Source organism: Cupressus sempervirens, chromosome 9 (genome assembly GCF_028749045.1).
Source record: "Cupressus sempervirens isolate cs-2001-9-10 chromosome 9, ASM2874904v1, whole genome shotgun sequence".
NCBI classification, from domain to species: domain Eukaryota; kingdom Viridiplantae; phylum Streptophyta; class Pinopsida; order Cupressales; family Cupressaceae; genus Cupressus; species Cupressus sempervirens.
The window spans coordinates 472,078,596-472,092,755 of record NC_143126.1 but is presented as its reverse complement, the minus strand read 5'-3'; the positions used below and the strand labels follow the sequence as shown (position 1 = coordinate 472,092,755).

The window sequence follows — 14,160 nt, the reverse complement described above, 5'->3', positions numbered from 1 at the left end:
CACTTATTACCACCGAACTGATAACATTGTGCATTTCTTGACTTGGTCAACATGAAACGTGTGAGCCATATCAACTTCTCAGTGACTACCAAATGGGCATACATGCTAGAACTCTTAATTTCCAAATTGATAGGTACATAACCGGTGTCGATCAAGGTGATCCTCAAAAGAAATTAAAGACAAGTATAGTAACAAATTGAAGGTCAAAAATATCCTCTTGTTCTATGTTGCACATTGCATTTTGGTGTATTATAGTGTTGCATGTGAAAGGTTATGTAGACAATTAGATCATGTCCCAGTCAAGTCAAACATATTTGCAAAGAAATTTGAGAATATATAGTGGGTATGTTACCTCAATTATGACTTTATTTTAACTAATTTTTATTTTATTTTCATGCATAAATATGAGGCATCATTTTATAATTTTTTTGTGTTTATAATTTTTTTAATCTAATATAAAACTATTAATTGCATCTTAGTGTTCAATTATTAAATCTAAAAGATGTCAAACATCAATTATGAGAAGTTATAATTTATTTTGTTTTGCATATTCTTGTATAGTATATTTAAGTTTTTTCAAAATAGAAAACTAACAATAAGTATTACAATCATATCATATATCATCTAAAATATAAATAAAATGATATTTATCTAATCTATAACAATAGAGTCATTTTAAAAATAGATAGTTTAATATATCATAATTGTCATGTCTATGAGCATATCTAAAGAAACAAAATCTTGTACAAAGCTAAAGATACCCTGACCAAATGGTCTTAACATAGTTTTAGCCTATGAAAAACTACAAAGAAAATGAAATAATCTATCACCAAGCCCAAGATCCTATACATCCCAAAAACTCATGCATAAGGTGCACTTATCCTCTCTATGAAGGAATATTTCACTACTTTTGTAGATAAAAGGCTTGCCCAAGTTTGGTATCCATATGCAGAAAAAGACACACATAGATAGTGCAATAACAAAAAAAGACTATTCGTATAGGATAAATTAATAAATTTCTATTTGGTCATGTTTTTTAAAGACATTTGAAGCTACATTACTACTATTAGTTACTTCTAGTTACATTGAATATATTCTATAGTTACTCTTCATCTTACTTTGTTTGAGATATGGATATATATTATATACTCTTCTTTAGATTGTATTATTTTTATTACATAGTTCTTTAACATTCAAACTTTTTTAAGAATCAGAAAACCTCAAATCTTGTACATCTCTAGATTTCATTTCAAAACTAAGACTCTATCATATATTTTTTATTTGTAGCACAAATCAAGAAATATATTGACTAGGGTCTACCCTGTATGTACAAAACAGAGCTTCATGTGAAAGTTATGCTACTATAAGATTTGAACATTTTCTTAGAAACTTGAATTGAGATCAAAATAAACATATAAATATATTTAAAAATATAGAATTAAATAGAATTGGCAAGTCCTACAAGGTGGAATTGACATTAATATCATTACTTGCACTTGTAGAGTTTAATTTAGAGCTTGTGGCTTTTGGTAAAAGGTTTGAGTGTCATGTCTGTGGTTCAGTGGTAATAGCACAATGATGTGGGAGTCAAAGATTAACAACACGGTGGTTTGGGAGTCAGAGATCAATTTTTCCAACACTAATACCCATCTGTTAAACAAATAATCATAAAAATTAAAACTAATTAACTATATTTCATAAAATTCCCACTTTTCACATAATTAAATTAAGATGGTGGTATTCAAATCTTTATTGGTTTGTCTCATTCTTTTTATAATGTTAGAACCTTACACTCACCATGGCTTGATTCTTGATAGACTCTTGATGAACTTTTCAACTTCACCACAAGATCAAAGATCTTTTAATATTAACATACATTTAACTAATATACAAATTTACTTATATGCTATGCTAACTTGATAACATCGCTATCACTATCACTGCCTATCACTATCACTACCTATCTGGTTTTCTTGATCATCAGTGAGCACAATGGTTTGAGGCTCCATCTTTCCTTCTAGGATTACCACCACTTGCCCCATGCTTGGCCTCATATCCTCATCTCTTTGAATGCATAGCAATCCAACAATACTTTCTCTTCTCACCTCTTCAATATCTTTCTCCTCTGCAAAACCCTCCTCCACAACATTTATCATGTTTCCTTAGGTGGATTTGGCTTGCAACCCATGCTGGAAAGTAATACCTACTTAAATCCTTCGCGTTTAAATCGAGACTTCTTCGCCCGAAAATGATTTTAAAAGTGTTATACCAAAACTGTACACATCAACCTTGCGAGTGATGGGAAGGCCCGAAATCTATTTTGGAGCCAAATACCCTCTCGTCCCCCTCGTTAGGGTCAATATGCGGCTTGAATATCTATCCATAAGCTTTGCTAACTCGAAATCAGCTAACTTGGGTGAAAAATTAGCGTCTAGCAGAATGTTCTCAGGCTTTACATCACCGTGAATGATGCAATTTTTGCACTCCTCATGGAGGTAAACCAAAGCTCGAGCAGTGCCTAAAGCGATCTGGAATCGGGTCTTCCAGTCGAGTACCTTTTGTTTTCTTTTAGAATTACTGGTGAAGAGTAAGGAATTTAGAGAGCCATTGGGCATGTAGTCATAAACCAGTAACCGTCTGGATCCCTGAGCACAAAACCCTCAAAGCCTGATCAGATTCCCGTGTTGTATGCTTCCCAGAGAGCTAATTTCTGCTCGAAATTGCTTATCATCTTGGCTTGAAGTGGATTCTAATTTTTTCACGGCCACAAGTGTACCATCTTCTAAAGATCCTTTGAAAACAGAGCTGAATCCTCCGCTCCCCAACTTGCACCTGAAATTCCTTGTCGCAATCTTCAACTCCTTGTAACTGAACATTCTAAGAAAACTGTTTGTCGATGAATCTGCACTGCTCTCCACAGATTTTAGTCGATGTCGCCGTGTCCATATAAAAAATGAAAAGATACCTAAAGCAATGACATGACGGTTTTTAATTCAATGGAGGGCGATGGTGGATGATCAAACTTTGTGAGCGCAGAGGCAGCTACTCGAATGAAGACATTTGAATTGGTTAAGAAGAGATCCAAGCTAGACAAGATGTGGTAGGGGCCTGAAAGCAAATCGAAAGCATAGGCAGTTCCTAAGGCAGGCTTTCTCTCAAACCATTTTAGACGTGGGGGTAACTGCAAAGTACGATGAAGTGTAATCATCAGACAACGTTGCGTTAATGGAGTCGATCAATATGTTGGTGGTGCAATTCAAGGGGCTCTGGCAAACACGGCCACTTGACTACCACTTCAGGGAATCCCAAGCTTGATTGTCTTTGGCAGTGAATCCTTTTACGCAGCTGCAGAACTAAAGGTTGTTGGGGTCAAAGATTGCGAAAGCGCCGCAGAGACCATAAAGCGCACATTTGTATCTGGGCACAGACCAGAACATGTTCCACTTATTTCCATCGAACAACGTATGTTGAAAATCTCTAGACTCTGTCATGACAAAATGCATAAGCCTATTCATCCTATGATTCAGTGTCACACGCATATAGAAACCAAAGCTGGTATTTTCAACCGCGACATTGAAGAAATTTTTGCCTGTCATTTCTAGAATATGACTGAAAATTTTATCATCCCAGACTCCGCTATCCTAGTACTTGACAGAGTTATTCCACATTAGCACAAATTGTTTGGCACGAGATGGATCCAGTTATGCGAGAAAAGCCCGAAAGCTGGATCTGACTAGCCTTTCCAAGAGACCAGTTTTTGTTGTCCACCGAATCTCATCTCGGGCAACCAGGTATCTGTCGGATTGTCAAAACTCTGCCACACACTTTCAGATTCGTTCTTGTCGCTTAACATCAAAAAATTAGCGAAATCTAATATCTGCGAGAAATTATATTTAAAAAAAAAAAAAAAAAAAACTTAAACTCACAACCCTAACCCTAAAAACTTTGCTCAACACTTAAAAGTTGTTCGGCACATGAAGGTTTCGAGTGCCAGTTTTACTCGGCACTTGATGGTGCCGAGTGGCAGGTTGCTCAGCACTTGAAGAAAAGTGCTCGGCACAGGAAGGTGCCGAGTGCCAGATTTACTCAGCACTTGCTCGACACTTGATGGTGCCGAGTGACAGGGAACAGGTGCCGAGTGAACTCGACACAAAGAGGAGCTTGATAGCGATAGATGCCGAGTATGCTCGGCTCCAAAAGAAATACTTGGCAACAATAGATGCCCAGTGAGCTCGGCTCCAACTGAGAAATTATAACTTAAGAGATTTCAATGTGAATGCTTTCACCATTAAAACCAAAGAGCCAAAGCTTTAAGCTTTCAACCAAACTTGTCAAATCCAATGAATAGAAGATGAAGAACAATAAATTAAGTATGCTACTTGCTTTCTATTCAATCTTTCATTAAACTATTACAAAATCTGGGAGTATTCAGCTTCAACCAGAAAACTCTAAAATGTTAAAACTTCAAACTTTCAACAAACTTTAAACTTTAAACCTTAAACTTGCAGCTCTAATGGCTGCATACAATGGTGCCTGGAGCAATCACTACTTCAATAGGATGAATCTAACAATGAAAAACTTACAGAGTGACTAGGGGAAGCACGTGCAACTACAGGCACAAACTTCTTTCCTTCTTCCTTCTCTGTTCAGCTCTGCAACTTCTCTCTGATCTGCTTGATCTGCAAATACTCTACTGAATGAATGAATAATCATTCCTTTTGTCACATTTCAGTTTTCCCCTCTTTTTAGAATTTGAAAATCTCACCTACCCATATTAACTTTTCTGTCTGTTCTGGGCATCAAGGTGGTAGGTGAGCATTTCGCTCAAGGGGCAAACGTCAACGCTACAGCAAGCTTTCCAATGCTCCTCCTTAGTCCCAAGCCAAACAAAACAAGGATCACAATTGATTCAAATCAACTACACCAAGACTCTTTCTTAAGTGTACAAAAGTTCCAATGCCTAATGACTTGGTGAAAATATCTGCTAGCTGCTGCTCTGACTTGCAAAAATTCATTTTGATATCCCCATTCTCCACCAACTCTCTGATGAAGTGATATCTGATCTTAATATGCTTGCTTCTTCCATGGAAGACTGAATTCTTGGACAATGCAATTGATGAGATATTCCCACAATAAATTGTGGTTCCATCCTCTTGCCTTTCATTCAAATCTATCAAGATCCTCCTTAGCTAAATTACTTGACATGCTGCTGCATTTGCTGCAATGTATTCAACCTCTACTGTAGATTGAGAAACAATAGGTTGCTTCTTGGATGCCCATGAAATTGCACCCGATCTCATATGAAACATCTATATGGAAGTGCTCTTCCTATCATCTAAACTTCTAGCCCAATCACTATCCGTGTAACCAACCAACTTGAAATCATCATTTGCAGTATACAAAATCCCAAATCCCTTGATACCTTTCACATACCTTAGGATCCTTTTTCCTACTTGCCAATGGGAATCCTTTGGGGTTTCCATAAATCTGGAGATCAGACTTACTGCATGCATTAGGTCTGGTTGAGTTGCAGTCAAATATGTTAAACTTCCAACCATACTCTTGTATAGTGTTGGATCCACTCTCTTGCTGGAGTCTTCCTTGCTCAACTTCAGATCTATTGCTGTTGGTGTGGGGGCTACCTTACTATTCTGCATTTTAAATCTCTCCAAGATCTGCCCTGCATATTTTTCTTGAGAGATGCAAATGGCATCATGCATTTGTTTTACTTCTATGACTAGAAAGTATTTCAAGAGACCTAGGTCTGTCATTTCAAATTCACTTTTCATGGCCTCTTTGAACTCACCAATTAGAGCCTTATCATTACCAGTAAAAATCAAGTCATCTACATACAAGACAACAATCAATACATTACCATCTATTGCCTTGATGTAAAGATTGGGCTCACCATTGCTTTTACTAAAGCCATTGCTCATCAAGTATGAGCCAATCTTACTGTACCATGCCCGTGGAGCTTCCTTGAGCCCATAAAGAGCTCTCTTAAATCTATATACTTTATTCTCTTCACCTGCAACTTCATAACCAGGTGGCTGCTCCACATACACTTCTTCCTTCAATACACCATTTAGGAATGTAGACTTCACATCTATTTGAAATACCTTCCACTTGTGCTGGGCTGCAATTGCTATGACAACACTCACGGTTTCCATTCTTGCAACTGGGGCATAGGTCTCATCATAATCTCTTCTATACTACTGTTTGTAGCCCTTGACTACCAGCCTTGCCTTATGCCTATCAATCTTGCCTTCGGCATTGCATTTGGTCTTATAGACCCATTTCACTCCAATCACTTGCTTCTTGGGAGGCAATTCAATTAGCTCCCATCTCTCATTCTTTTCTATAGCATCTATTTCCTCATCCATGGCATTACACCATTTCTTCTCCTTAATAGCTTCCTCAAAATATATTGGATCACTATGAAAAAATAATGCAAAATTAACACTCTCATCATAGTCTTCATACCTTTCATCTTGGTATATCTCCCTAAGACTCTTGGTCTTTCTTGGTACCAGGGAGGAGAGTGTAGGATTAGAATCTTCACTATTGTTATTTTGCCGACTAGCTCGGTCTTCACTGGTACTCGGCACTGACACTCGGTCATGCCTAGAGGAGCTCAGCACTATCTGAATCTACTTGCCTTTTCTTCTATTTGCTCCTTCTTCTTGCTGTTCATCAGCATCCTCTTCACTCATAATTGGCACTTTACTTGAAGTGCTTGGTGACTCATCAATTTGTCCATACCAAGATTGATTTTCAAGAAATTTCACATCTCTTGAAAGCATCATTTTGTTGTTCAATGGGTCATACAATCTGTATGCCTTTGATTTTGAATTGTACCCTATGAAAATGCATTTCACACCTTTGTCATCCAATTTTTGCCTTTTCTCTTTAGGCACATGTGCATATGCAACACATCCAAACACCCTTAAGTGTTCAACTGTCCATCTTATTCATGACCAAGCTTCCATTAGAATTCTGTCACAGACTGCCTTTGTAGGACACCTGTTAATTAGGTAAACTGTTGTTGCCATAGCCTCTCTCCAAAATTCAGTTGGGAGACCTTTCTCTTTCATCATGCTCGTTGCCATTTCAACAATGGTCCTATTTTTTCTTTTAGCCACTCCATTCTGCTGTGGTGTATAGCTAGTTGTGAGCTCTTTCTTAATGTCATGTTTCCTGCAAAAATTTACAAAAGAATTGGAGGTATACTCCCCTCCTCTATCTGATCTTAGGACCTTGATATAGTGTCCACATTCTCTTTCAGCCTGGGTCTTAAATTCTACAAATTTATCAAATGCTTTAGATTTATTCTTTAAGAAATACACCCATGTCCTATGACTGAAATCATCAATGAATGTCATGAAATACGTACTCCCCTCAATGGAAGTAACTTGCATAGGATCGACTGGGTCAATATGCACTAACTCTAATGGAAATCTAGCCCTCCTAAAATTTCTAGAATTAAAGGGAAGCCTATGTTGCTTACCCAAAATACAAGCCTCACACTTGTCACATGAATTTCCTACACATGGCAAACCTTCTACCATTCTTTTATTTGACAACAAATTCAAACCAGCATAGCCAAGATGACCATACCTGAGGTGCCATAGCTGTGAGGGGTCTTCAATCACACTCCTTAGAGCTGATTGTGTATGAGCTGCAACACAAACTTGAGATGAGAAACATGTCTCTATCCTCAAGGGAAACATTCTGTCCTTTGTCATTTGAGCTGCTGCAAGTAGGTTCTTGCTCTCATCCTTTTCATGAATGACACACGTGTCATTCTCCATCAACATTTTGTATCCATTTTGAATGAGCTGACCAATGCTCATCAAATTGTGCTTCATACCAGGGGCGAAATACACATTTTGTATTTTTCTTTTCTCACCTTTCTTGGTGTGGACCATAATAGATCCTTTGCCAACAACTGGTAGGGTTCCATTGTTACCCATCTTAATGTTTAATTTGAAACTCTTGTCAATGAATGAAAACAAAGTTTCATTACCACTCACGTGGTTGCTACATCTACTGTCAAGGTACCAAACCTCAAGGCTTCCTTCTTCATCAACATTACACATGATGAAGGCAATAGCATTGGGTCCACTTCCCATGTTCACATCAGCCACATTTACTTGTCCTGACTGATCATTCTGCTTCTTCCAGCATTCATTTGCATAATGCCCATATTTATGATAGTAGTAGCATTCTACATTACTCTTATTTGAGTTGTAGTTTTTCTTACCTCCTCTTGAAGTATTTTGTGAGCTACTTGCTCCATCTGCTCTTCTTGAGCTTTTTGCTGTAGCATTTTTTTGTCCTCCATTACCTCAGCCTCTACCTCTAGAGTTCCTGCCTGAGCCATTTCTTCCTCTCCCCGTTCCTCTTGGATTTGACTGAGCCTTGAATGCTTTCTCTTGGGAAGATGAAGAAGTAGATCTGTTGATCCTATGCTCATGGGTTTGAAGTGTACGCATCAACTCATCCATTGTCAAAACAGTGAGATCTTTTGCCTCTTCTATGGTCATGACCAAATGGTCATATTTATGAGGTAAACTCCTCAATATCTTTTCCCCTATCCTTTGCTCTTGATAGTCTTCTCCATTTGACTTCAGTTTGTTAATCACATTGGAGGTCCTTGAACTGAAGTTTGCAACTGATTCATTTTGCTTCATTTGAAGGTTCTCAAACTCCCTCCTTATATTCTATAGCTTTACAGTACAGACTTTATCAGTCCCCTTGAAGTTCGTCTCAAGGATATCCCATGCTTCCTTTGCATAATTTGTTGCTGCAATCTTTGGGAATACTGTCTCTGTCATTGCTGCTTCAATAAGACTTAATGCCTTAGCATCCTTCCTCATTGACTCTTTCAAATGAGTCTTCTGTGTGTTTGTGAGGGCAACATATTGAGTTGGATCAGTCACATCGTTCAATACATTGATCACAAACTCCCACAAATTATTTGCAATCATAATGGTTTTCATTTTCTTTGCAAATGTATCCCAATTCTATCCATTAAATGATGGTGGCTGCTACCATATCTTTCTTGCATCTCCTGCCATGATAAATATACCAAGAAAACAAATGCCCTAACTCACTCTGGATGTGGGGCCTCAAAGCTCTGATACCATGTGAGAAATTATATTAAAAAAAAAACAAACTTAAACTCACAACCCTAACCCTAAAAACTTTGCTCAGCACTTAAAAGTTGCTTGGCACATGAAGATGTTGAGTGCCAGTTTTACTCGGCACTTGATGGTGCCGAGTGGCAAGTTGCTCGACACTTGAAGAAAAGTGCTCAACACAAGAATGTGCTGAGTGCCAAATTTACTCGGCACTTTCTTGACACTTGATGGTGTCGAGTGACATGCAATAGGTGCTAAGTGAACTTGGCACAAAGAGGAGCTCGGTAGCAATAGATGTTGAGTATGCTCCACTCCAAAAGAAATGCTCAGCAACAATAGATGTCGAGTGAGCTCAGCTCCAACTGAGAAATTATAACTTAAGAGATTTCAACGTGAATGCTTTCACGATTAAAACCAAAGAGCCAAATCTTTAAGCTTTCAACCAAACTTGTCAAATCTAATGAACAGAAGATGAAGAACAATAGATTAAGTATGTTTCTTTCTTTCTATTCAATCTTTCATTAAACTATTACAAAATCTGGGAGCATTGAGCTTCAACTAAAAAACCCTCAAATGTTAAAACTTCAAACTTTCAATAAACTTTAAACTTTAAACCTTAAACTTGCAGCTCTAATGGCTGCATACAATGGTGCCTGGAGCAATCACTGCTTCAACGAGATGAATCTAACAATGAAAAACTTACAGAGTGACCAGGAGAAGCACGTGCAACTGCAGGCACAAACTTCTTTCCTTCTTCCTTCTCTGCTCAGCTTTGCAACTTCTCTCTAATCTGCTTGATCTGCAAATTCTCTACTGAATGAATGAATAAACATTCCTTTTGTCACATTCTAGTTTCTCCCTCTTTTTAGAATTTGAAAATCTCACCTACCAGTATTAACTTTTCTATCTATTTTGGGCATCACTAGGTGAGTGTTTGGCTCAAGGGGCAAACGTCAACGCTGCAATAAGTTTTCCAACAATATCAAAGCCTGAGATGCCTTTGTCAATATGTTGACAGACCAAATAGATTCACCCTCTGCATCAAATAGATCCAATTTCCCTTCTCTTGACAACTTCAAAGCTCTAGATTTGTTTCTCCCAAGGGTCTCTCTATTGGCCACCCAAACAATTTTCTTCTCTGGTATATTGGCATACTAGATTCCAATATACAAGTTCTTAGTTCCAATTGGGCTAAAGAAACCCAATTCAAATGTTCCATTCTTTGAAATCAATGTCTGATTTCCAGTAAGCGAGGTGCCCAAGGAAAGAGCATCTCCGGCTTGGACTACTGTTGCACCATAACTACTCAATGGAATAAACACACCAACTACAAAAACAAGTCTTAACTGGGATTTTTCCCATTTCTCATCCATCGACAAATTGTGATTGACTAAATTCTCCTCTGCCGCTAAAACAAGAAGTCGAAAACAAAGGTGTTTCCAATCTCTTGGAAGATCATGATTGGTACATGAAATGGTGGCGATTGGAGGGGGTAATTAAAAAAAATTCATTTGCAATTTGATTTATTGTGTGGAGAGTCAAGTTTAACTTATCTACAAAGGAGGGGAAATTGAGAAGGCATTATGAGGGAATAATGTTAATTGTAACATTATTGGGGTTGAGACATTTTTTATTTGCGGGGATGAATATTGCGAGATTGATTTCACATTTCTTTTAGAATTACGTTTGAAATTGAATGCAATATCAACATCCAAGGCTTTCATACCAATTTGATAACAATTTATGCTAGTGTGTACCTACGAATATTTCAATCTAAGGCATCTCAATATTTCAGTATAAGACATTTGTCTATTATAGTACACCAAAGTCACATGATAGATCATGAAGTCATATTTATAAAACACAGTGGTGGTGGTAGTTTATAATGTTGGAAGATACTAATTTCAATATTTGGATATATCATATCACAGACCACATCTATCTGTCAATTAAACAAATCTGATCTGTGGACCTAAATGACATTTATTGCAAACTTATCTTCATTGCTACCAAGTAGATCAAGGCTTCAATGTTGATCTTCTCACATTGATTATAAATACAATGTTATACAAAAGAGTACTTGCATCCAGTTGAGTCACTTACTCCTAGTTGAGTTCTACTCTGTAGAGCTATACAAAGTTGTTCAAAACAAAATTTCATAATGGTGTATGTATGTTATGAAGAGCTAAAATTTTGTCTGAAGTTTATGTAATGTAATGTGATGTTCAAGTCAATAAAATATATTTTTGTGCAGTAGCACACATGGTTTCATTTTCTACTTTAGTTTCCTTTGTCTCTACTTTCTACAAGTGGTATCAGAGCTAATGGGAGATGGTCTTGAAGATTGTAGAGAGGTAGATGAGTCTGGTGTAGTGAGGAGTGTCCAACAACTCGAGGAAGATTTGTTGCCAATCAAAATTTGAAACTATTTTGAAGATGAAATGATACAAAGTTGTCAATGACTTAAGAATGTAATATGGTTGGATGTTGCAGCATTCACTTTTTGTATCAAAGTGATATATGCTAGGATTCCCTAAGCACCTGCATTGTGACTCTATGAGAGGTGTAGAAATACAAGTGTCTCGCACCTGAACCAACAATGGACTGGTTACCAAGAGGGCCAAAGCTTGTGGTAAAATCATTCCATCATTACTATGTGATTTCTTAGGTTCAATCACTAGGATTTGAAGATCCTAGATATCAAACAACTATTAAGAAAAATATGTACAACTATCAAAATGCATGGTTGAAATTAAGGGGGAATATTGGAAGATATTAATTTCAACATGTGGACATATCATATCATAGACCAAATCTGACAGCCAATCTAGCAAATCCAATATGTGGACCTAACTAACATTTATTACAAACTTATCTTCATATCTATTACATAGACCAAGGCTTCAATGTTGATATTCTCGCATTGGTTATAAATACAACATTATACAAAATGGTACTTTCTCCCAGTTGAGTCTAGCTCCATAGAGCTGCAAGAAGTTATTCAAGACAACAATTCATCATGGTGTATGTATGTTGTGAAGAGTTGAAGCTCTACCCAAAGTTTATAATTCAACTTCATGTATTTTTTGTATTGGTGCATGAGATGCTTCATTAGATGTTCTCTACCAACTAGCTACATTTCTATTTCCTTTTTCACTATTCTCAAATTTTAATTCTTGTACTATTAATTCTACCCTATGTCTAGCATAATTCTATCTTCGAGCTTCATTACTCCTTTTGTCTTCTTCTCTATGAGATTTTGTCATTTGTTCTCATCTCCATCTTTGATATTCTCTCTAGTATGCCCTTCATTGTTGTATTTGATATTGCCTCCTTTCCTCCTTCAATTTAAAAATCATCATTGGTTCATTCAAGTCTAAAATAAATTTAAACCAGATATATAAAAAAATTAAAATTAATACATGAAATAAAGAATGTTTCATCTAGTTGGTTTAAATTTTTAAATAAAATATTTGTTATATAAATGTTAGTCTACTCTTAGACTTATGGTTTGACAAATAAGAAATCAATATAGAATTAAAAGTATGGCATTAGATAAGCATATTTATTAACATACAAAAAAAAAACACCCTTGTATTTATAACATAAAGGAAATAAAACCTAGGACCTTCAAATTTGACATGTTTAATACATTAATATATCAAAGTTGATAATATCAAATTATCAGACTTCTTAAATTGCATCATAGCTAGATTTTATTATAGTGGTGCAAAAGAATGTGCAATTCATTAGTGAGGAAAATGTTATTTTCACCCTCCTTATACTCTTCATCATAACAAATGTCTTTTATAAATTCACAAAAGCCAAATGATTTCATCCATGCCTCATGATTTTCCATTATATACTCTTTCATTGCAAGATTTGAAAACCTTTGACACTGAAAACGTATGTTTAAGCTCATAGTGTGCAATTCAATCACCATTTTTTTACAACACTAGAAAATGGCTATTCCCAATTTATCTAAATAGGTTCCAACATTTTCTTCAAATTCCATAGAGTCATCTTGAAGCAGTAGGCTGACAATAGTAATTTCTAATACACTTTTTTCAACATCCATATTCAATTATTTTTTGATAATTATATAACGATGAAGAAAAGGTATCAGTATCTAAGAGTAAATAGAGTCAAGTTATGCATTTATAGAAAAACCTAAAATTTGTAAAAATATAGCACCATTGTGTTCTATGTCAAAATTATTTAATGTAAGAAAGTATTAAACTCTCCATAACAAACTAAGTCAAAATAAATATAAATCATTTGTAAATCAAAATATTAAATGAAGGTAGCTATTAAAATTACTACTAATAATAAATATATATTCAAATGCTATGGCATTCCCTCTATAAGTAGAAAACAAAAAACAAAACAAAAATCTCTCTTATAAGAAATATGCAAATGAAACCTTTTATTTTAAAAAATAATAATTAATCTAAAAATTTGTATTATAAAAAGTAATTTATCTAAAATTTCAATTTATTCTCTAACATAAAAATAACTACAAATCTCAAAATTTGGACTCACTCATACGAATGATAACTATGGAATGTTATGATTTAAACATTCCTAAATAAATTCAAACTAATATTAAATGAAATCTATAAAGACAAGTAAAGAAAACTTCACTTGTAAAGCAACGTTTTCATTTTGATCAAATTTATACAACCTTTATCTTGAGAAGTGAATGGATAGTTAAATAAAAATCAAGTAATCGCAAAAAGGATAAATCTAGAAATTTATTGACATTTACTATGACTTGAGAAACGTTTTTATTTTCTCAATAGATCCATCCACTTTTAAAAATACATTGATTATTGACATTAAATTTCTTTTAACACAAATTGCACAAAAGTGAAATATAAAATGTTACTTTATGTTTTAAAACAAAAATAACAAGAATGTTATGTTTTAGACATTCTTAATGAAATAATAAATAACTATACTAAAATATTATATTTTATTAATTCTATGAAAATTAAAATTACTTATCTAAATTTAA

The 14,160-nt window shown here is 35.4% G+C and overlaps 1 protein-coding gene across 1 annotated transcript; it reads right to left on the bottom strand.

The window, feature by feature from the left end:
• Window positions 1-2,660: 2,660 nt before the first annotated feature.
• On the bottom strand, window positions 2,661-10,516 carry LOC149539370 (G-type lectin S-receptor-like serine/threonine-protein kinase At5g24080). The gene is made up of 6 exons (XM_089802558.1): window positions 10,299-10,516; window positions 10,096-10,102; window positions 3,752-3,877; window positions 3,398-3,484; window positions 3,109-3,181; window positions 2,661-2,965 (listed from the first exon to the last, which is right to left on the bottom strand). The coding sequence occupies exons 1-6, from the start codon at window positions 10,514-10,516 to the stop codon at window positions 2,661-2,663; spliced, it is 816 nt and encodes a 271-aa protein (XP_089658684.1).
• Window positions 10,517-14,160: the final 3,644 nt, after the last annotated feature.